At 36.9% G+C, this 21,265-nt stretch overlaps 1 protein-coding gene and 1 pseudogene across 2 annotated transcripts in view; both read right to left on the bottom strand.

Annotated features, from left to right (window-relative positions):
* Positions 1 to 586: 586 nt before the first annotated feature.
* CD47 (CD47 molecule) overlaps positions 587 to 21,265 on the bottom strand; it is a 56,321-nt gene continuing 35,642 nt past the window's right edge. The window contains exons 4-9 of one of the 2 annotated variants that reach the window (XM_068546786.1): positions 18,126 to 18,233; positions 16,848 to 16,940; positions 15,285 to 15,377; positions 13,824 to 13,916; positions 8,483 to 8,514; positions 587 to 4,519 (exon numbers count right to left, since the gene is read on the bottom strand). In XM_068546786.1, coding sequence (XP_068402887.1) covers positions 4,511 to 4,519; positions 8,483 to 8,514; positions 13,824 to 13,916; positions 15,285 to 15,377; positions 16,848 to 16,940; positions 18,126 to 18,233 — 428 coding nt within the window. In that variant the 3' untranslated portion in view covers positions 587 to 4,510. Of the gene's footprint in view, positions 4,520 to 8,473; positions 8,515 to 13,823; positions 13,917 to 15,284; positions 15,378 to 16,847; positions 16,941 to 18,125; positions 18,234 to 21,265 lie in introns of those variants that run through there. The other variant, XM_068546787.1, reaches the window with a different exon arrangement.
* LOC137765769 (10 kDa heat shock protein, mitochondrial pseudogene) lies at positions 15,532 to 16,025 on the bottom strand (annotated as a pseudogene).

The raw sequence follows: 21,265 nt of genomic DNA, 5'->3' as shown, positions 1-21,265 counted from the left end.
TCTGAAGGAAGGCAACAAGAAGGAGAGAGTCTAAAGCTGAAAGCTGGAGAGACGCTGATCCCGAGGACACTGCTTGGAGACCCACTAGCCGGCTGTACGTCTAAATTTTCAGTTATATTAGCCAATAAATCTCACTTTTCTTCGATTTAGGTTTACTTTCATTTGCAATCAAAATAGTCCTAACTGGTAACCAATTAAAGTGGAGAACCATTTCAATTTACATTTCAGTCTTGAAGAGGCTTATCTCATTCTACAGGTAAGGAGGCACGCTGAGAGGCAGGTAAGTGCCTTGCTGAGGTCCTCTGCTAGTCAGCAGTACAGCCAGGATTAGAAAAGTGATGTTTTCACTCTACCAGGGGGAAAGTTAATGCATTGGACTTGCTTAGAACTTTTAATTAAAACTTTGCTCTGATCAAAAGTTTACGTATTGGATATTGTTATACTTTAAAAAAGAATTTATAAATTAATATTTTAAGTCATCCTTTGCATTGTTACCTAGGATATGGACTCGAAAATACATTGATAAACTAAATTTCTCAGTAATGCGCCTGTGGTCTGCTGAAGCAGCAACAGAAATAAGCCCAACGAAAATAGCTTAAAATGTTTTATTAAGTATATATAATATTACAGGGTAATATTTACAAAGTTATGTTTTTTAAATAAAAAAGTATCTTGGCAAAGATTGCAGATATTCAAAGCTTCAAACAGTGATAAATTGATTTAATACATATAAAAAAAACCTTTAACGGTAACACAGCTGTAAAACAACTTTGGTCTTTAAATCACTGCAAAAAATGGCTGACAAATAGCACACCTTTAATTGCTATGGAAGAAAGCCCCCAAGAGAGGATCTTGCACATAGCAACACTGGAGTTTTCTTTAGAATGGTTAATGGATATTTATACGGTGTGGGATCTAATTCTCAGCAATGGCTTTTTGTAAGTAATGCTCCGTTTAATAAAAAACAAAAATGCTTCCCTCTCTCACCAACCCTGACAACAACACTTTTAACATTCCACTGATGTTGCCCTACAGAGAAGTTTATTACAAACGCTCTTTTTTCAAAAGGCTAAATTTATGGGAAAGCTGGTCTTAAATGTTAAGTAAGAGCTGTCAAAAGCCAAAGGCAGGAAAACTTCCTGTTCACTGCTCATCTCTTAAAAGTTACCTGGATTATCCTTATTAGCCACAGAAAATGACTTAACAAAGGACCCCAGTGGGTGATGGCAGTTAGTGATTTTGAAAATATGACACATGTAAAACTAATGTTTTTAAACAAACTCTCCATCAAATGACACACAATAAAAAGATAAAGGGTTGCCCAACAATCATTTCTCTAGTTTCCACCAACGGGTAAATAAAGGGGTATGCCATTCCATGCATACACCACAGATGTCTGTTTTTGAATACCCATGTTAGGACAAGAGAAATCTAGGTGATATAGAGCTTAATTCGTATTAATGAGAAGGAGGAACAAACTCACCACTTTTTAAGCTTTATTATAACTCAAACCACAATTTGGTTGGTCACTTACTAAACTGAGTACAGCATCCTGAAAAGAGCAATACTCCCAACTATGGGATAGCCCCATTATTTTCATTCTGACATTCTCAGAAATTTTAACAGATTGGACCTGGGGTTTCCAAGTGAAAAAACTCATCACCTTTTAAGGTTTTCAGAGCATGTGAAATTTGTCTAAAAAGAAAACTCTCTAGCTCACCCTCTTACAAACACGGGGAAGTCTAAATACAGCCTGCTCTCAGTCATCGAACTTACGGAATGAGCGTCTAATGTATGTAAAACGCTGCAGGAAGAGAAAGGAAGGAAAAAAAAAAAGCCTCTTGCTATGTACGGAGGAATTTTTAAATTGAACAAGAGGCAAGACAAAAACCCAACAAAGCTAGGCAGAGACACGTGAAGTACTAGGAAAGGTAAGTAAGAGATGAAAGAGGCAGCTGGACAGATAGGCACAGATCGCAAAGGAGAGCCAGTCAGGGAGGAAGGGTGGGAGGGTGTTTTGAAGGAGAAAGAAATTTGATTTGGCCGAAAAGGTTGGAAAGGTTTGTTGCCAAAATGACAAATGGTGTCACTCTGAGAACATACAGTAAATAAAACTGGATGGAAGAGTCGATGGCAAAAATTGGGATCACTAAGTGAAAAAGCAGATTATGGGGGGAACAGATATACGATGTTCAAAACATTGTTAGCAACTTTAATTTGGTGTGACAGAAAACTTACTGCCATTATAAGTCTAATTTAAAGAGAATGAACTGGCCCAATGATGCCCAAGTAAGAGGGCTCCTGCTGCTGTGGTCCCTTTTCCAGAGAAGCTGACGAGGAACAGCAAGGGTTGACTTCATCTGGCGTTTCTCCTGCTACCTCTGTGTGTTGTCTAGGGCAGTGAATGCCTCAAAAGACAGGCAGTGTTAAAGAGAACACAAAGGATGGATAAGTCCCAAGACTGAACCCCAAATAAATGAGAGCTGACTACATATTAAAGGTACAACTCTGGTTCATAAAAAAGTTTACTATAAAGATTTCACACCTGACTTTTTCTTAATAGAGAATAGGAATTTGGATCTTTTTCAAGTCCAACTGCTTTTCCCCTCCTTTCATCAAAATTGATTTCTAAAGTAACAAACAATACTAGTGAAATATAAATATTTTCAGAAGGAAAAAGAGTAGAGGGAGCCATCAAATTTGTATAAAGGAATACAGCTCCCTCTACATATGATAATATTTTGGACAGGAACACAATTAGGGAAGAACTTTTTTTTTCCTTTTTTTTTTTTCAAGAAGAGCTGTCTTCATAGTGTGTTCACTTTTCTGAGGCATCAGCAGCTTATAAATTTTGGTTTGCCATGGGCAAACCAGTTGGTCCCAACGTAAAATATGACAAGCAATTTGGCATAAAAGAGGCACGCGGGAACATTCAGTGGACTAAGAGATAACTATTAATAATGCAACTACAAATATAAATGTCTTATTACACAAACAGGAAGAATAACTAGTATTTTTAGAGGGCATTGGTGAGCAGTCAAAAAGCTTGGCAAATTACCTAGAATTTTTAAAAGTTTTAAGTGATCAAATATTCACATCAAATATAAGTCCACCCAATAAAGATCTTTGTTTTTAACTGTTTTCACTAAAAGCATGAAATTAACATTTGCTCTCCTGTAGGTACCCCACTGTTGTCCATACAGAAGATACATGTGCCTATCTTATACATGAGCGCATACACACACACACCCCCACAAGGGAAGAAAATCTAATAATCTAAAAGTACTCCAGGCGATCACAACTGTCAGAATGTTAATTTTCTTCTAATGGGGGTAGGAAACGTGGGTTTTGTTTTACTTTTCAATCTTAGAGTAAGGTGAATATGAGGCAGGACGACAGGAGGAAGATGACGGGTGTTTATCATGCAACACAGATACAACAGTAATAAAATCACCCGTTCAGGGTTGGCCTATTGGCCTGACGGTGACACACATTATGTTGCCATGCAGAAGACTCATAGTTCAAATCTCAATCTTGGTTTTTCATGCCCCAGATCAGAAAAGAAGCAAAGAAACACTGTAGATTGTGCCTTCAAATCCGAGGAAGGGAATACGTATGTTACAACCATCGCTATTTCTGCTGAAAAGTGTGAACAAGGTTCTCTGAGAATAAGTCTGGCTCCTTTCTGCAGTGATGTTACCGTGTCACTGGACCATGTTCAAAGAGGAGAAAAAGTGCTACATCTCATACAGCGGCAGAAGCAAATAACAGAAGGACAAGACAGGATGCAAAGGGTTGCGTGAAGAAAAGAAGGAAACACCCATCAGTAAAATCACCCTCAATCTGGAAAGGGTCTGGTACACTGTACGTTGAAGGAACAATGTGTGAGTGGCAACCCCCAAGAATGAAGACCATGATCCCCGTCAGTATTACATCCCACGGAGGCAGCCTACAAGACAGACGTTCCCAACTGAATTCCTGTCTGTGCTTAATGTTATTCCCTTGACCTGGAAGTGGCAGACCCATTATTCAGCTAACACCATAATTGCCACAGTGGCTGTGAACCTGAGTTTTCTAAGGCTTGACGGAAGCCACTGTTTTCATAGATAGCTCTGGATAACCAGGTTAGTGTCAGGAAATTTTCACCTTGGACCAATTTAAACTGGTGACCTAGAGTCAAGAGGCCCCAGGATCTGAAAGGCATCATTCTTGGAAGTTGCCCACTCTCCTTTGCCCCTAATTGAATAAAAGTAACAACAGAAAACTGGATATCAATTGGGCACACAACACAGATCATAATTCTTTTATTAACTAAATTAAAAATGCTTTGAATAAAAACTTAACTGTAACAATCATTGAAAGGTCAATTATTTACTTTCTCCCATAGATGGAAACCAGTTACTTTTCTTGTTTTCTTCTCCAAAACAGTGAATCAAGGCCACGGTGCTTAAACACAAGTGTATTTCTTTCATGTCGTACTACTCTCCAAATCAGAGTCCATCATTTTACTTCAGTTACTCTGGAAAATTGAAAAATGAACATATAATTGCTATGATGTCTATTTTCTATGCCTTTAACAAGTCGATGTATTTTAAAATTTGAAAATCGTTTCAGATATATGGTATCTAAAAATAAAGAAAAATTATTTAATCTTAGATTTGCAAAGGTCACAGACAAAAACTGGGCAAATCATTAGCCTTTTTAGTTGCAGTAAGTAAAAGGCCAATGCCAAATGGAAATAAAAATCAACAAAATCTGATAACCTCCGTTTGCTGGGTTGGCGGAGAAGCCAAGAGACATTGATTCTTCCAAAGCAAAAGATATTTATCCTAGAACAATATTCTATCACTTTCACTTTAGATCGACACCATTCATTTAAGGTAAGAGAATTAAACATGTGATTAGGTATAAGTGAAAGAGGAAATGGGACTGTGGTCCCAAGAGGGTACCTGGAACCTCACTCACCAAGAAGGCAGTTACACTATGGGCATTGTGCACTGTTAGTAGGAAGAACCCACCACAGACATTTGGAAAAAACCCACAAATTCTGAACAGCTAAAAATTAGCAAAATTAAGGGAATTTCAAAGGTCATTATAGATTTCATGTGCTATGAACACACAAAAACTGCTGTCTAACTCCTGATACAATGGTGCAAAAAAAGTCACATCTTAAAGGAAATTAACAAAGGAAGAGGCACTCAAGGTTCTTCTACTGGTTTTCTGAAAATGAAGAAGTGTTTAGTTTTTTCATTACAACTACAGAGGAATGACGCCACAGTAGGAAAAGGAAAAAAAAAACAATGAAATCAAAAAATAGAACACCAGAATGCAAACACGGACAAACCATGCCACACTTTCAGGTACCAGTTCTTTTTTAAATGCCATTTAATGTATTCCTGCTAATCATGGTTTTTTTTAGGAGGGCAGTGGTTAGTAGAGCATGCATTTTTTGTAATAAAGGCTGTGACGCAAAATTACTAAAGTGGGATCATTCTGTGACTGCTTAATGAACACAGTCTAAGCATTGTTTTAAACTTAGTCCACTAGACACAGTCAGCGTGTTTTTAATCTTACGCAAAAATTAATTACACTCAGGGGAATATAGCCTCTTGAGATAAATGCTGCACTTCGCTGTAGAGGTGAGCAGGCAGGTCACAGACTTTAAACAGTAAAATACGAAGCAGACTATTCACATGATCAAGGAATGATTGTAAATAGCAAAGGTATGAAGAAAGTTTTGATAAAATGAAAACACAGTTTTTAAAATGTTAACAGAACTAAAGTATCAGAACATGTTAAGGTAAAATCAAAATGAATGCTTGCAGCACTCAATATCTCAGACTTACTTATCTTTAAGAACTAATAAATATAGGTCTTTGAAAGTCAATAAAAATTAGAAGTTATTAGCCCAGAGTCCCCCCTCCCAAGAGCTGAAGTGACTAAACATTTCTCTCCCTCTTTTTTAAATCCTTTCCCAAAAGGTTAGAACCCAGTTCCTGCTTGGAAAAGCAGAGATATTAAGTCTCCATGGGTTAAATGCAACAAAATCACTAACACAAGCACAAAAGAAACTCTGTCAAGATGATAAAGATTTGTGCCAAATTATCTAAGTGTCGTATAAAAAGCATTTTAAAGTTACAGTCACCAGACATTGCATCTGAAAAATACCTTTTTTAAAAAAGAAGTAATTCCTCTTTGTTGTGAGCAATGAGACTGAAGAGTCTGATTAGTGACACCCTACAGCTTTTATATTACTAGTTTTGCAACTTTTAACAGAGTAGATTGAAGTTTTAGAAACCAAGAAATGTAGGCCTTTATGATTTGACAGTGTCCCTTTTATTTAAAAAAAGCCATACTTCCAAGAAGCAATTTTATTTCTTTTCAATGTCCATATTTTAACCCACCTATAATTGTGGGTGCATTTTATACTTACCATCATTCATCATTCCTTTTGATTCTTTAAATGCTAAGAATTAGTAACAAGCCAAGCAGTTAGTAAGATTCCACAATTAGAAATCATTTCTAGACAAACAAATATGCAGTAATATCATGCCAACTATTCCACAGCTATAAAGCCAAATTAATTTTAAGGTTATTATTTGATTACAAAAGCCTTTCTGTGGATCATACCCACAGGCTCCACAAAGGGACACAAAGTTGGGAATACAGATCTAGATTTAGAGAGAAAGAAAGTGAGATGTTTTGGTCTCACTCCAAGATGACAACCTGTGTCTTCCTGAAATTTATAATTAGAAATTGAAATTAACTGAGATTCTTCTCTACTGGGGGTGTTACATTTCATCTTGGCCAATTAAAAAGGCAATAGTCCCCTCACCCAAATATCACCTGGCTAGCACAAGCAACTACTGGAGAGACACAGAACAGTGCATTTTTCTCAGAGGTGAAAATGTTACAAAAGCAATACTCTTAATTCTTGATGAATAATCAAGAAAAGAGAGGTTAAGGCAATAAAAAAACCTAGATTCTTCCCAAGGCATAGACAGCATTCTAACTGCTTTGGGGGCCAGTTCAAATTATTATGAACTGGTAATGGATCAAGAAGAATTTATAAATTTGTAATAACCACATACCATTAAGGGGTTCCTCTACAGCTTTCTGGAAAATATTTAAAATATATTTACATAAAATAGAATTTATTTCATGTCCTTTTCTACTAAAATTTATATATGCTAACATTTAAACTATAGACAAACAGTGAATGTATATAGTCAAAAACCAAAGTAAAGCAATAAAAGTTAGTTAGAAAAGCAAAGCTTGCCAAGTCTAGCTATTAGTTTTATAATAACTAAATTATTCTCTTAATATTCTTTTTTTATGCAGAATTTCCCACCTCACCCTGCCTCTCTCCGTTCAAGAAATCCTAACTGAGAAGCACAAACACAGAGAGCAACATAATAAATAATACAGTTAAGCCAGAGATGAGAACACAACAATCATTTTCAAGTCGCGCAAATTGAACTCAGTAACAGGGAAAGAAAAAGTGTTATGATTTAATGGTCTAATGGCTGGATTATGTCTAACTAGAGGCACTTTTAAAACTTCTGGCTGTTTGTGACCAGTGTAGCTACGGCACCAATGTTTTTAGAGTGAACACCTGGGGTAAGATGCAACCCCACTTCCCTCGCCTCTCAAGCACATCTGTTGAGGCTTATCAGCTTTAGGGGCATATGTAATCTCCGCTTCCTGCCACAGACAGGAGTCTTGCTTTTGGCATTCCAGACAGAGCTATTATTAATCCTTTATAGGAAGGTGAGTACAATACAGCCCTTTCAAGATCTTATTTCCATAAAGTAGCTCTTGTGCTTGTCACCAGGATGAGTCTCTATCTACAAATGGTTTTTTTCACCCCCCCTCATTTACCCCTCTCAGTTTATCTCCGAAATTTGCTCCTTTTCTTGGAATTTTCTCAGCTAGCTTATTAAGGTGGCCAAGATATAGTAAAAACTACAGTACAGTTTGCAGGAAGAAAAATGCTTATAAAATGGGGGAAGGAGGGAAATGAATCAATTCAGAACAGCTATTTTTCGGCCATTTACTTTATAGATTATCATTTTTAATGAAATCAATTTAATATAAACTTCTCTCCCTCATTTTTAAGCCTGAAATATCATTCTGTATATGCACATCAAATGGATCCAACAGGTGAGGCAATATATTGGAATCGGCTTCCTTCAGCAGATAACGACCATTATTCTTACACATAAACTTTTCAGTTCTGGGTGTGAGAAGACAGCACAATCTTAAGGTATCATTTATTCTATCCCATTGCTAGTAAATGACCAAACAGAAGTTTTAAAATAGATTGGATCTATCCATGCAAAGGTCATGAAATGACTTCAGTGTTCTCTTAATTTGATGTCACACCAAACAGCGAGCAATGGGGTTCAATATCTCAATTACCATTCCTCAGACTAAACCATCAAGTGATCATACCCAATTCATTTAAGAAATTTTAACTTACCCTAGGAGGTTGTATAGTCTTGTGATTGGAAGCTGATGAAATTAAAATATAAGAAAATGAATTTAATAAATGAAAGAAATTAAGGCAATATTATGTTTAATTTTAAGATAAAATGTTCACGGCTAAAACTAAAGGTTCCAGTAACTCCACTGAAAGATTTCTGGCTTTGATAGACTATTAAAAAATACAGAACACTCTTAATTATATACATCGACAGAATAAAATGATGCAAATAATCCACCCCAATCAAATAATAAACACACACACTCTCTCATTTGTGCATGCCATATCTCCCCCCAAATCAGCCACTTGTTACACTTTGTGGTGGAAAAACTTTGGCATCGACCCAGCCCTTCTGTAGGCTCTACACCCCTCCCTACTTGACCCAGCTGGAATGTGGAAAGAATAGGGCAATGACCACTCCATTGCCCACCCTTAGCTCACTGCTCTTGTTCCCTGTAGCCCAGTCTTCTTTTTTTCTTCTTCCATCTTTCCAGTTTTCAAAGCTCCACATAGCTAACAAACTAAAGAAAATATCAGATCCCTCTGAGTGTAGAGAATTATTCTAGGCAGCTAATTTTAGCTACAATCAAGCCCTTCTCTGTATCCCTTCTTAGCTTTTCAAGTTACCCTTCACTGCTGCTCAATGGATTGGTTAATGAAGATGAAGGAATACAGGGCATGAAGAAAGTGACAAAAGGGAAAAGAACCGCTCTAGTTGCATAGGGAAGAAAAGAGAACTTCCTTACAAAAACCAAGTGAGAAGGTCCCGGAGCAGCTAAAACCAGTCCTAAATACAGAACCAGAGTCCCACAGAGATAAGCATCAAGGGGCAACATCCTGTGAGTGACTCTGTAGGAAGGATGCTACTGGATAGTCAGTTCCACTGGTCTATGGATTGGATGACGGCACTGGATTTACTTATGAGCAGATTGAGGCAGGCCCCCAGAACTGCTCTGGTCTTCTGTGCTAATTATGTCCTACCACTCCTCCATGTCCACTCTACCAAGCTTCTAAAACTGATGGAAAATGGGGGTGACACCTGACCCAAGCCAATCTATAGAGGAGTCAGAAGCAGGTAAGGCTCACTCCAACGGGGGAAATGGCAACTGACTGGCCTGAAAAGTTTCTCTCTCCCATTGGAACCTGGAGAGGAGACACAGAAAGAAGACTAGAAAGCTGGTGAAGGGAAAGAAAGGTGAAAAGGAGACAGAAAGTAAGCAAAGAGAAGCTCAAAGCTTAGAGCCAAAGGTAAGAAAATATACCTGTGAGAAGACATGAATAGGATCAAAAAATAAAAACATTAAGGAGAGGATGAGCTAGTTGGCTAGCAGGTAAAGAACCAAAGAGAGAGGAACTAAGTCACTACACGGGCAGGAGGGCATCAGCTAACTCTTGTTACTGAGAGGGCAAATGATGACTCAGTCTTTAGAGATGTACTGGATTCTTCCAATTCCTAAACTACTTACTATACTTACTCTGTGAGGCCCAGTTATAGATCTGCTCTCATGAGATTCCCATCTCTGTTAGTGTCATGTGTGGCTTGAAAGTAAATCTCCTTTACTGGAGGCACCTGGGGAGTGGTTTGGTCCTTGCAACCAAACAAGAAGGAAACCTCTTTTCAAAGTACTATGGAGTGAAATGTGTTGGGAACATGGGTAAATCACATTTAGCAACCTCCCAAATAAACCAAGCAGAATTACAGAACTTTATTGGGACAATCATGATAGTTACATGTATATACAACTTACTTTAACTAAACCATGTCCTGTGTCTATGTTCTATCAAGGAAAAGAGATCTGAACAGCTATGTAAATTTCTGATTGGCAATGTGAAGGGTCAGAGGTAAGATTTTAGAGCTATATTTTCGAGCTCATAAATTATTTATCAGAATTAGTATTAAGAACTGCCAAGCAACTGCTTTAATAACCCTAATAATGTGTAAAGAAGAATTTCTGAGTTCTGATTCTCAGGTCCAAGGAACATTTGGCTAGCCCATTCTGAAACAAAGATATCTATAAAGAACAGGGATTCAAAGGGCACCAGTCAGCTGTGATCCCTCAAATATTATAAAACTAAACAGTGTAGAAGTGAATTTTGCTTGAGTTAATCCTCTTCAATAGGCATATGACCTATGTGACTAAAGAATGATTGTGATTTATCTGCTGTTACCATGGGCCTAAGGCATTGACAGCCATGTATATATATATATTTTTAAATCACAAGCCTTAAGCATTCCATATGAGCTCACTTGCAATGCTTCATCTGGATTTGTTCTCCTCTCCCAGAAGCACTTGACCCATGCTATAAATATATTTAAAGGTTTTGAATTTTCAGGGACAACTTTTTCTACTGATTCCAGATTCACCTCTCCTCAACAATGGGGAAGAAAATATCACTGAGTTTAACATACTTATTTCATGTCATTCTAAAATATCTGAGATGTGGTAAATATGGTTTCTGACTGCTAGTATGTTGATTCATATCAAAACATGACTATATTCCCTTATACTGAACTAAATAGCAATGGCTTAGGAAAATTAAAAAGTACTGACCCTTATGAAGAATGGACATAAGCATCCTACATAGGTAACACACCCAACCTCAATGAGTTTAGTTAGTTCTTTGTAATCTTCTGTATTTTCTCACATTCTTATTGTTCTCAGCCCTTGATTTCATTTCATGAAATTTAAATGTTTTAGTAAATAAACAAACAAAAAACCCTAACACAGTTAAAAAAGAACAACAGAGAAAATTAAACTTAAAATCCTACTATTTAAAGTAATAATTAAGGCTACAAATGTAAACTGGGAAATAATGAAAATGATAAAAGTTAAGTCTCTCATAGGGACATAAACGTACTCCAAGATAGCCTGGATTTAAAAAAAAAAAAAACTATCTGAGGATTTTATTACTTTTAAATCAAGACACATTCTTTAGACTTTTCCAAAATAGAGCCTCTGCAACAAGTAAAAGTTACACTGGAAGCATTTACAATTTTTACTTCCTGATACAAATGCTCAAATTTGCAACCTTAATGTTATATATACTCAGATTTACACATTCAGATTATATATGAAAAACACATCAACTTTTCTAGTCTACCACGTTATCTAAAGAGCTACTTTCCTGTACCTTTTCTCTTCTTGCCCTTCAACTGACCGAAGGTATTTCTCTGAACTCTGGTATCAGACAAGTTGATTTGAAAAGTTAATTTAGAATAGTCTCAAAATGTAAATAAAACTGGACTAAATTCTTAACTTACACATGGTATATTATATGTCAAACTATCATAAAGAAAAAATAATCCGGGGAACTTTCCAGGATTTCAGTTTCACTTTGAATCTGATGTGAGAGTAATATGTTTGTAATTATACTGGTTTCACAGGCTTCTTAGGGATGTAGCAGTGGAGAAGGGGGGAGAGCGAGGTCAAGGGGGTAACAGCTAGACAATGCTTATTTCCACTGAGTCAGCATCTCCAGACCTGCTGGTCTTCGTGAGACACGGAAGGCATGTGGGAGCATGGGAATAAAAGGTAGCGTGATCCAGATAATGAGGGGAAAAAAAAGAACAAAGAGCTGACCATCAGTCAAAGACACCTAATACAGCATCACGCTGTAGGGATACTGCAGGTCATGTACTGTTCTCAAGTATTCATAGGGAGCTACAGCAGCAGCAGTGTCATTTTCAAGACCCAGACAAATGGTGACTAGAACACTCAACAGAAATAGAATCTGCATCAGCATTCATAATGCGATGCTCACAATGGCTACAAATGAATGCCATTCTGCTTTAGAAGTCTTAATAGCGCTTTACGGCTTGAACTAAGAAAATTTCATTGAGGAGACAACTCTGGCTTATGAACACATAAACTAAAGATAAGTAAATTTTAGTTAAGTATTTTACTTGTCTATCTAATAAGCATTAATTAAAGGGGGGCAAAAATATATAAAAGAATTGAACTCAATGATTAGTCAGCGAAAGCTGAAGTTCATAAATAAAGGTAAGATTTCTTTGAAAGTACTATACAAGTCAAGTGGGGAATTATTTGACTGTAACAATTCAAAGTTTATGTTAATTTTTAGAAACATATGAAGTTTACCTAAAGCAAAGCAGAAAGACTGACTTTTTTACTCCATTAATTTGTAACTTTTGATTATTTTGACAAATGGTTAAGAGTTTGCTTTATTTCATAAATAAAAGACAGAAATCTTTTATTTAAGGGAGACTAATATAACCAGATTGTAGGGAATATCTTTAGCTTAAGTAAGACATCACACTAGTTTTAGGTACTTAATATTAAAGGCATCTACCTCCATAAACATATTAAAAATAAGAATTTACACAGAGATCTGTTATTTGAAAATTGGAAGACTAAATACAAAGTTTAGAAATAATAAGCTAAGTCCACACTTACTCACAACTGATTTTAAGAGTAGTAAAAGCTTAAAATTTAAAACTCAATGTTCTGATTATACTGGTTTTAACTAAAAATATTTTAAAGTCAAGTGTCAGAGGACACTGCTCTTTAATTAACAAAAGTGACAGATTTTGAATTTCAATTCTGTCTACTAGGGGAGTCAAGGTCTGTAAATAGTCTGCAAGAAGAGCAACTGACAAATAGGTCTCTGTGAAAGGACTCTATCATAGAAACAATGGGTGAATTAAAAATCCTTTTTTATTAATTAAAATGAACCCTCAGGGCTTCCCTGGTGGCGCAGTGGCTAAGAATCCGTCTGCCAACGCAGGGGACACGGGCTCGAGCCCTGGCCCGGGAAGATCCCACATGCCGTGTAGCAACTAAGCCCATGCGCTACAACTACAGAGCCTGCGCTCTAGAGCCCGCAAGCCACAACTACTGAAGCCCGCGCACCTAAAGCCCGTGTTCGGCAACAAGAGAAGCCACGACAATGAGAAGCCCGAGCACCGCAATGAAGAGTAGCCCCTGCTCACCGCAGCTAGAGAAAGCCTGCGCACAGCAACGAAGACCCAACACAGCCAAAAAAATACCAAAACAAAACAAACAATTAATAAATTAATTTTAAGAAAAGAATCCTCAAAAATCTCTCCTTTTGTTTAGTAGAAAAAAGTCTATACATTCTAAAACATACAGCTGTTTTCTTTTAAACTAGTTAATAATCTAAACTTTTCATTAGTTCATATGATTTCTACCCCCTTTTATTGCCCCCCAAATAATTCCAAATTTATTTAAAAAATACAGCAGCATTCACTGTATTTTCTCATTTTTGGAGTTACCAATGCATTTCTTTGGTCCTAAACAGTAAGAATTAACCAAAAGCATTTTCCTGGTGTAGGCTAACAAAAATAAGGTTGACTTACCAACACATTTCATATAAACTAATCCAAGTAATTCTGCTAGAGCTATAATACCCAAACCTGAAATCAGAAGAGGACCATGTACTGGGGTACACTCTGTAAAAAACAAATGAAATTCTATATTAGAAATTCACATGAAATAATTGAACTTTTAAAAAAGAACTAGCAATAACAGTAATAATATTGAGTTTTAAGGAGATTCTTTTTCTAATTATCAAGAAACAAAAATTAGCTACATATGTTCATCACTATTAAGTCAGTCAGTGAAATGACTCCCAATTACTAAAAGAAAAAAGCCTTTGTCTGTATAATATGTACCTTATCACATCAAGACTAATGGAAAATAGTGTGTAAAGCTAAGGCTCCAACCAACTGGATGGAGCCTGGTTATTTTAAAAGCTCTCCCACAAATATAGGCATAGCAGTTTGACTGCTGGAACAATCAGCCCACAAGCCATATACAGCCAATATTCTTATGGCAATGTGGAAAGCACTATTCTCAGTGGGGTGAAAATGAGAGTACTAAAAGAAAAGCTCACAGCACCAAATGGCTGGCAAGGATGTGGAGCGACAGGAATTTTCATCCACTGCTGGTGGTAATGCAAAATGGTACAGCCACCTTGGAAGACACTTCGGCAATTTGTTAAAAAACTAAATATATTCTTAACGTACAACCCAGCAAATGCACTCCTTGGTATTGACCCAAATGGAGCTGAAACTTACGTCCACACAAAAAAATGCACATGGATGTCTAGAGCAACTTATTCTTAATTGCCCCAAACCGGAAGCAACCAAGCTGTCCCTCAATAGGTGAATGGATAAACAAACTGTGGTACATACATACATACAATGGAATGTTATTCAGTGCTAAAAGGAAAAGAGCTATCAAGCCACAAAAAGACACGGTTACTAAGTAAAAGAAGCCAATCTGAAAAGGCAAAATACTGCATGATTCCAACTATAAGACATTCTGGAAAACGCAAAACTATGAAGACAGTAAAAAGATCAGTGGTTGCTAGGGGTTTAGGGGGAGGGAGGAGGAATAGGCAGAGCACAGAGGATTTTTAGGGCAGTGAAACTTTATTGTATGACATTATATCTATGACTATGATCAATGTCATTATACATTTATCAAAATCATAGCATGTACAACACTAAGAATGAACCCTTACGTAAACTATGGATTCTGGGTGGTAATGTGTCAATGCTGGTTCAACAACTATAACACATTTACCACTCTGCTGGGGGATAGCGGAGGATGCTGTTATGTGGGGTATATGGGAATTCTCTGTACTTTCCACTCGATTTTGCTGGGAGCCTAAAACTGCTCTAAAAAATAAAGTCTATATATTAAAAAAAAAAAAAAAAAAAAAAAAGGAAGAAAGAAAAAGAAACAGAAAGAAGAACTCTTAAGAGAAATCCCTGGTAAGACAAAGTGAGACTAGAGAAGGATGAGACTTTTACCTGAGACACAGAGGCTGAATCCAACCACAGAGAGCACGTGGCCCAGTACTTGAAGGATCAATATGGCAATGGTGAAGAAGGACATCCCCATAGCTGCAGAGAGGAGAGGTGGGTTGAGAGTGTTTAAAAAGCAATCACTCCTACTTGTATTTTGTGCAATCAAGAATAATATCCTATGACCAAAAACTGCCTCTGGAGCTCCTTGTCAGATGGTAGATTCTTTTCCAGTGATCTATACCTTGCCTTTCCATACAAGTGGTCAGCTCCAGATACACACATTCAGCAATCTTTAATTTTCACAGTGAGCTGAGGTGGAATGGCAAATTATTTACAGAATGAAAGATTTCAGAACTTCAGTGGCAGCTTCATGTGATGCCATTGGGGCAACGGGCAGCTTCACGTGATGCCATTTCAATAGTGACTCATTTTAGTCGACATATTTTCCAAGAATGTCACCATCTCTAAATAAGAAATAATCCTTGTCATCTAGAACTACTTTGGTGCCTCCATATTCTGGGAGAAGAACTTTATCTCCACCTTTCACACTAACTGGTTGAATCTCTCCACCCTTTCCTTTAGAGCCTGATCCAACAGCTACTACCGTTGCTTGCAATACTTTTCCTTGTGATTTTTCTGGAAGCATAATGCCTCCTTTGGTTACAGTTTCGGTTGCACTTCTTTCAACTAATACTCGGTCAAAGAGGGGAAGAAACTTTCTAAATGCCTGTCTTGCCATGACTCGGGTTGGGACTGGCAGTTTTTACCCCGAATCTTAAAACAGTGCTGCTTTTACCACCCTTGTGCATTTTACCACGTGAATGGATATTACGCCTGGGTTTGCCACATGCACACAGAATTGCTCTGGTGGAGAGAACCATTACACAAACACGCCACTGTAAACATCCGAACCTCCATCCATGTGCCTAGATCTGTGATTTTATAACAAATCAATACCCCTCTAGGGTACAGCAAGCCAGAGATAGGCTCTAAGGCTGAGAGTTAAACATGTAAATGGAAAAAAATAGACTCTAATGATATCAAAAATACGTTAATGGTTTACTCCCAAAATGCAGTGAAAATGACATCAATTATAGTTGGATATTTACATCATTTTTTAAAACTACAATGTAAAGATTTGCCAGTAACAACAACAAAAAAATAAAGCTATTATTTGTTATTTATAATCCTGTTTTGTAGAATTTTAAACAGAGAGGCTTAGCTAAAGAAGAGAAAGGGCATGTTTAATACCTACTTATAGCTTCAAAAAACTGAAATAAAAATATGAAGATAATCATTAAGAAATTACGTAGCATAATTTTAAAAACCACTGATATCAAGTGTATATGAAAATCATTTTTTACAAGATAACTGAATACCTTGAAAACCGAAGTTAACCTTAAAGTTAATCCATATGGGAAAATATCACTAAGAATAGCCTGGGAAATCTTTTAATAAACCAACTTCTATTGAGTTGTTAAAAAAAACATACAAGAATATTTTAACCAAAAATGCTGCTTTTTAAATGAAAAAGGTGGGTAAAATCATGCTATAACAAATACTCACTTATCATAAACACATAGTACTGAAGTAATATTAATATTGCTGTAGGAATTACAATTAAACCAAGTCCACAAGCATTCTTTGTTGAATATTCACCTGTTAAAAATTAAAAATATGAATTAATATTTTCCTACATCCTATTCTTATGGGATGTTAAAGTATTTAATTTATTAAATGTATTAATTTCAATACTACTCTTATAAACTACAAAAGGTTTAAAAGTATATATTTCCCCAAAAACTTCACATAAAATAAATGACTTTTTTTTGATTATTCAAGACCAAACTTAAGACATTCAAATGTCAACATCTAAGTCTCAACACGTCAAACCTTGAATTGGCTCTACCCCCTTCTTACCTACCTTACATAATTCCAGTGAGAAACTCTGGAATCTCTTACCATTCCCTTCATTTGCTATATTCAACCTGTCCCAAAGTCAAAGCAGTTGTTCTTTCAAGGTGTCTTCTGATTCATCTCCTTCCTCCCCATGTCTTTACTAACTCCAGTTGCAAACAGAGCTGCCAAATTTATGTTCCTAAACATTACACCTATACCGTATTCTGCTCAAAAAACAACAAAGGCTTTCTACAGTTTACACTTGTGAGTCCCAGCCTGTCTCTGCTGTTCTTTCCATGTGCTGCAGACCCTTATTTCCCACTCACACTGCCATCCTTCACAGGCAACTGCAATTTCAGATAGATTTGCCTCTCACATTTGTTCCCACTTCCAGCTCTTGGACAATGAAGTGTGCCTCTGGAGTGCGTTGAATGGTGGCCCTAAAGATATGTTCACCTCCAAATCCCCCGAATCTGTGAATATTAACTTATATAGTAAAAGATATGATTAAGCTAAGGATCTGAAAGAAGGAGCTTACCCCGGATTATCCAGGTGGGTCCTGAATCCAATGACAGGTATTTTTGTAACAGAGAGACAGAGGGAAATTAAGTGGAGACATGGAGGGGAGGAGGAGACAATGTGACCACGGAGCAAATCGGAGTTATGCTGCCACAAGCCAAGGAGCTGCACAGACTGCCAGATACACCAGAAGGTAGAAGAGGCAAGGAATGGATTCTCCCCTAGAGTGTCCGAGGGTGTATGGCCCCGATAACATCTTTATTTCAGATTTATGGCCTCCAGAACTGTGAGAGAGTTTCTATTGTTTTAAAATACCCAGTTTGTGATAATTTGTTACAGCAGTCCTAGGAAACTAATATGCACCTCCCCAGAAATGCCCTCAACCTTATCAATCCTGCTTTCCCTCATAATAACTTTATATCTTACCTGGGATGAAAAGAATGGCTCCAACAATCACAACGATAGTGAGCACTAGTCCAGTAACTAACAGAAAAATGGTTTTCTCCTTCGTATAACTGGATTTATATTTAAGTGCTTAAAAAAAAACACACAAAGAATTACATGAACTCAATCACAAGAAGTAAAGCCATTTCTGTAACTTACAAGGTGCAAAGATTAAACTGATAACTTACTACAATTGAATAACCTTTGAGGAACAAGTCCTTCACATCATGTCAAGCCATGTCAAATCTTTTTCACAATATGTCAGTGGCTAAACGGTGTCATGGCAGTATAAACATGGATGATGAATTTATAGGTGACACTTTATTCCCCTAGAATGAAGTTATATATATCAGGCTTTCTTAATCGTGACGTTATTAATATTTTGGGTCAGATAAGTTGTTGTTAGGGACTGTTCTGTGCATTACAGAATGTTTAGTACCATCCCTGGCCTCTGCACACTACATGCCAGTAACAGCCTCCAAGCTGCGTCAATCAAAAATATCTCCTGACATTGTCAAATGTCCCCTGAGAAGCAGAACTGCCTCAGGCTTACAACTAATATACACACTGCTGATGAGAAATAACTGGCTAATTAGTAATAGCGACAAAAACGGAACTTTCTTCTGTTAAAATAATTTAATGTGTTCTTAACTGCAGGCTCTTATCAAACTTCCTGGTATGATTTTCTGGCAAAAATCCTCATGCTTTCAACGACAGACCTTAGCTAAAAGTACTGAAATCAATGCACAAAATAAAATAGGGGAAATACAGTATTTACATTTTTTAAAGACTTTTTTTTAAGCGCAGTTTCAGGTTTACAACAAAATTGAGAGGGAGGTACAGAGAATTACCATATACTCCCTTCCCCCACATATGCATAGCCTTCCTAATTATCAACGTCACTCAGAAGAATGATACTTTTTTTTTTTTTACTAAGGATGAACCTGCATTGACCCATCATAATCACCCAAAGTCCGTAGTTTACATTAGCGTTCACTCTTGGTGCTGTACATTCTATGGGTTTGGACAAATTTATAATGCCATATATGCAATACTATATATTATACAGAGTATCTTCACTGCCTAAAAACCCTTTGTGCTCTGCCTGTGCATCTCTCCTCCCCACCACCCACTCCTAGCAACCACTGACCTTTTAATTGTCTGCATAGTTTTGCCTTTTCCATAATGTTTTATAGATGGAATCATATAGTATGTAGCCTTTTCAGATTGGCTTCTTTTACTTAGGAATATGTATTTAAGGTTCCTCCATGTCTTTTCATGATTGACAGCTCATTTGTTTTCAGTGATGAATAATATTCCATTGTCGGGATGTACCACACAGTGTATCCATTATCCTACTGAAGAATATCTTGGTTGCTTCCAAGTTTTGGCAATGATGAAGAAAGCAGCTATAAACATCCATGTGTAGGTTTCTGTGTGGGCTTAAGTTTTCAACTCCATTTGGGTAAATACCAAGGAGCACGATTACTGGATCATACGGAAAGAGTACATTTAGTTTTACATGAAACCACCAAACTGTATTCCAAAGTGGCTGTACCATTTTGCATTCCCGCCAGCAGTGTATGAGAGTTCCTGTTGCTCCACATTCTTACCAACATTGGGTGTGGTTGGTACTTACGGTTTTAACAGATACTTATAAACTTAGTGCTGCCTGACACGGGAATACCAAATATATGGGGAGACAATGTCAAGTTTTTTCAACAAATTAGGAATTCTAAGAGTTTCCCTTTCATACCGTCTATAAAGTAATGAAATCTAGCCAGCTACTTCTCAGAGATGAGATAGGTTGTTCATTCATTTGCTCTATAAATATTTACTGTGTGCCTATCATGTACTGGGCCCGTTTATTAGCCCAAGTCATATCAACCAAATTGAGGTAGGAGTAGAGGTTACTTTATTCAATAACAGTTGATCGAGCACCTACTATGTGACAATCACTATTCTAAGTGCTGACAGTGAACAAAGACAAGTACTTCTGCCTCAGTGCTCCTGACATTCTAATATGTGAATGAGTGTGTGTGTTGGTGGGGAATGTGTCACGGGAAGTGTTACTCCCAGATCTTCTCCTCCAGTTAAATAAAAGGTGTGGGTCTACCCTAGCCTAAGAAAGCCCTATTATGTATTTAATCTTTCAAATTCATGCAAACAGAGAAATGACATGTCCCTCTAGCCACCCGAAGAAATGTGGCTAATACTATGAATAGATACTCCATTAAGGCTTTCTTGTCTCCTTGTCACTGACATAAAGCACATAGGAGACAGAATGCAGGCTGTGGTAGAAGAAGTCTAGTGAAATTACCAGGCTCGACTTGGAGATCAAATAAAACTATCATCTTAGTTTTCATGACACCCAAAGATGGTATTCAATAAGCCCACATAGATCCACACAGGCTGAAGTCCACCTAACAAAACCCTAAAATCCATGAACTCAATGTCTGTTATAATGCATGACATTTAAATGATCCCTTAGCAAGTGATTAGTGAGTTAGTGGCAAACAGGAAGGTTAAACAGTGAGGTAAAATGCACATCAAGTAAGGAAAAAATCATAAAGGGAGACACGTTTGATTTTATTATTACAGGCTATTTTCTGATAACTCTCGGAAAGTAATTTTAGAATGTTTTTGGTTTCTGTTGAGCTGCACATCAATATTGCCTCCAATGCAGGATAAAGCACAACTCATAAGTTTTAAAATAAAATTACAATTTCAAATTTTTTATTAAATTAAATTAAAATTACTATTTTAAAAATATTTAACACACATTAAAAAAACAATGAAGGCTTTGTGAAACTGGTGCTGGATAAAAATGAATATTAATGCCAATAATAAACTGATAACTTGCCAGAAGGCGAGTAAAATAATTTTATAATGAACTCCATACACTATCCAACTTGTTTCGATGAAACAATTTTGCCAAAATGAAGACTGACTAGAAATCACATTCCCAGTCTACAGGACCCAGAAATAAAAGAGCCCAAGCTTTATGAAGCCTGGGCTTTGAAGTACTTTGAATATAAAAGATAGAAGAAGAGGATGTCTAACACACTACCTTCCTTTCCTTGGTTCCAAACATCCCTGGTCTTGTGGATGGTGCCACACCT

Source organism: Eschrichtius robustus, chromosome 6 (genome assembly GCF_028021215.1).
Source record: "Eschrichtius robustus isolate mEscRob2 chromosome 6, mEscRob2.pri, whole genome shotgun sequence".
Lineage (NCBI taxonomy): Eukaryota > Metazoa > Chordata > Mammalia > Artiodactyla > Eschrichtiidae > Eschrichtius > Eschrichtius robustus.
The sequence above is the reverse complement of the archived record's forward strand: the minus strand, read 5'-3'. Positions and strand labels throughout refer to the sequence as shown.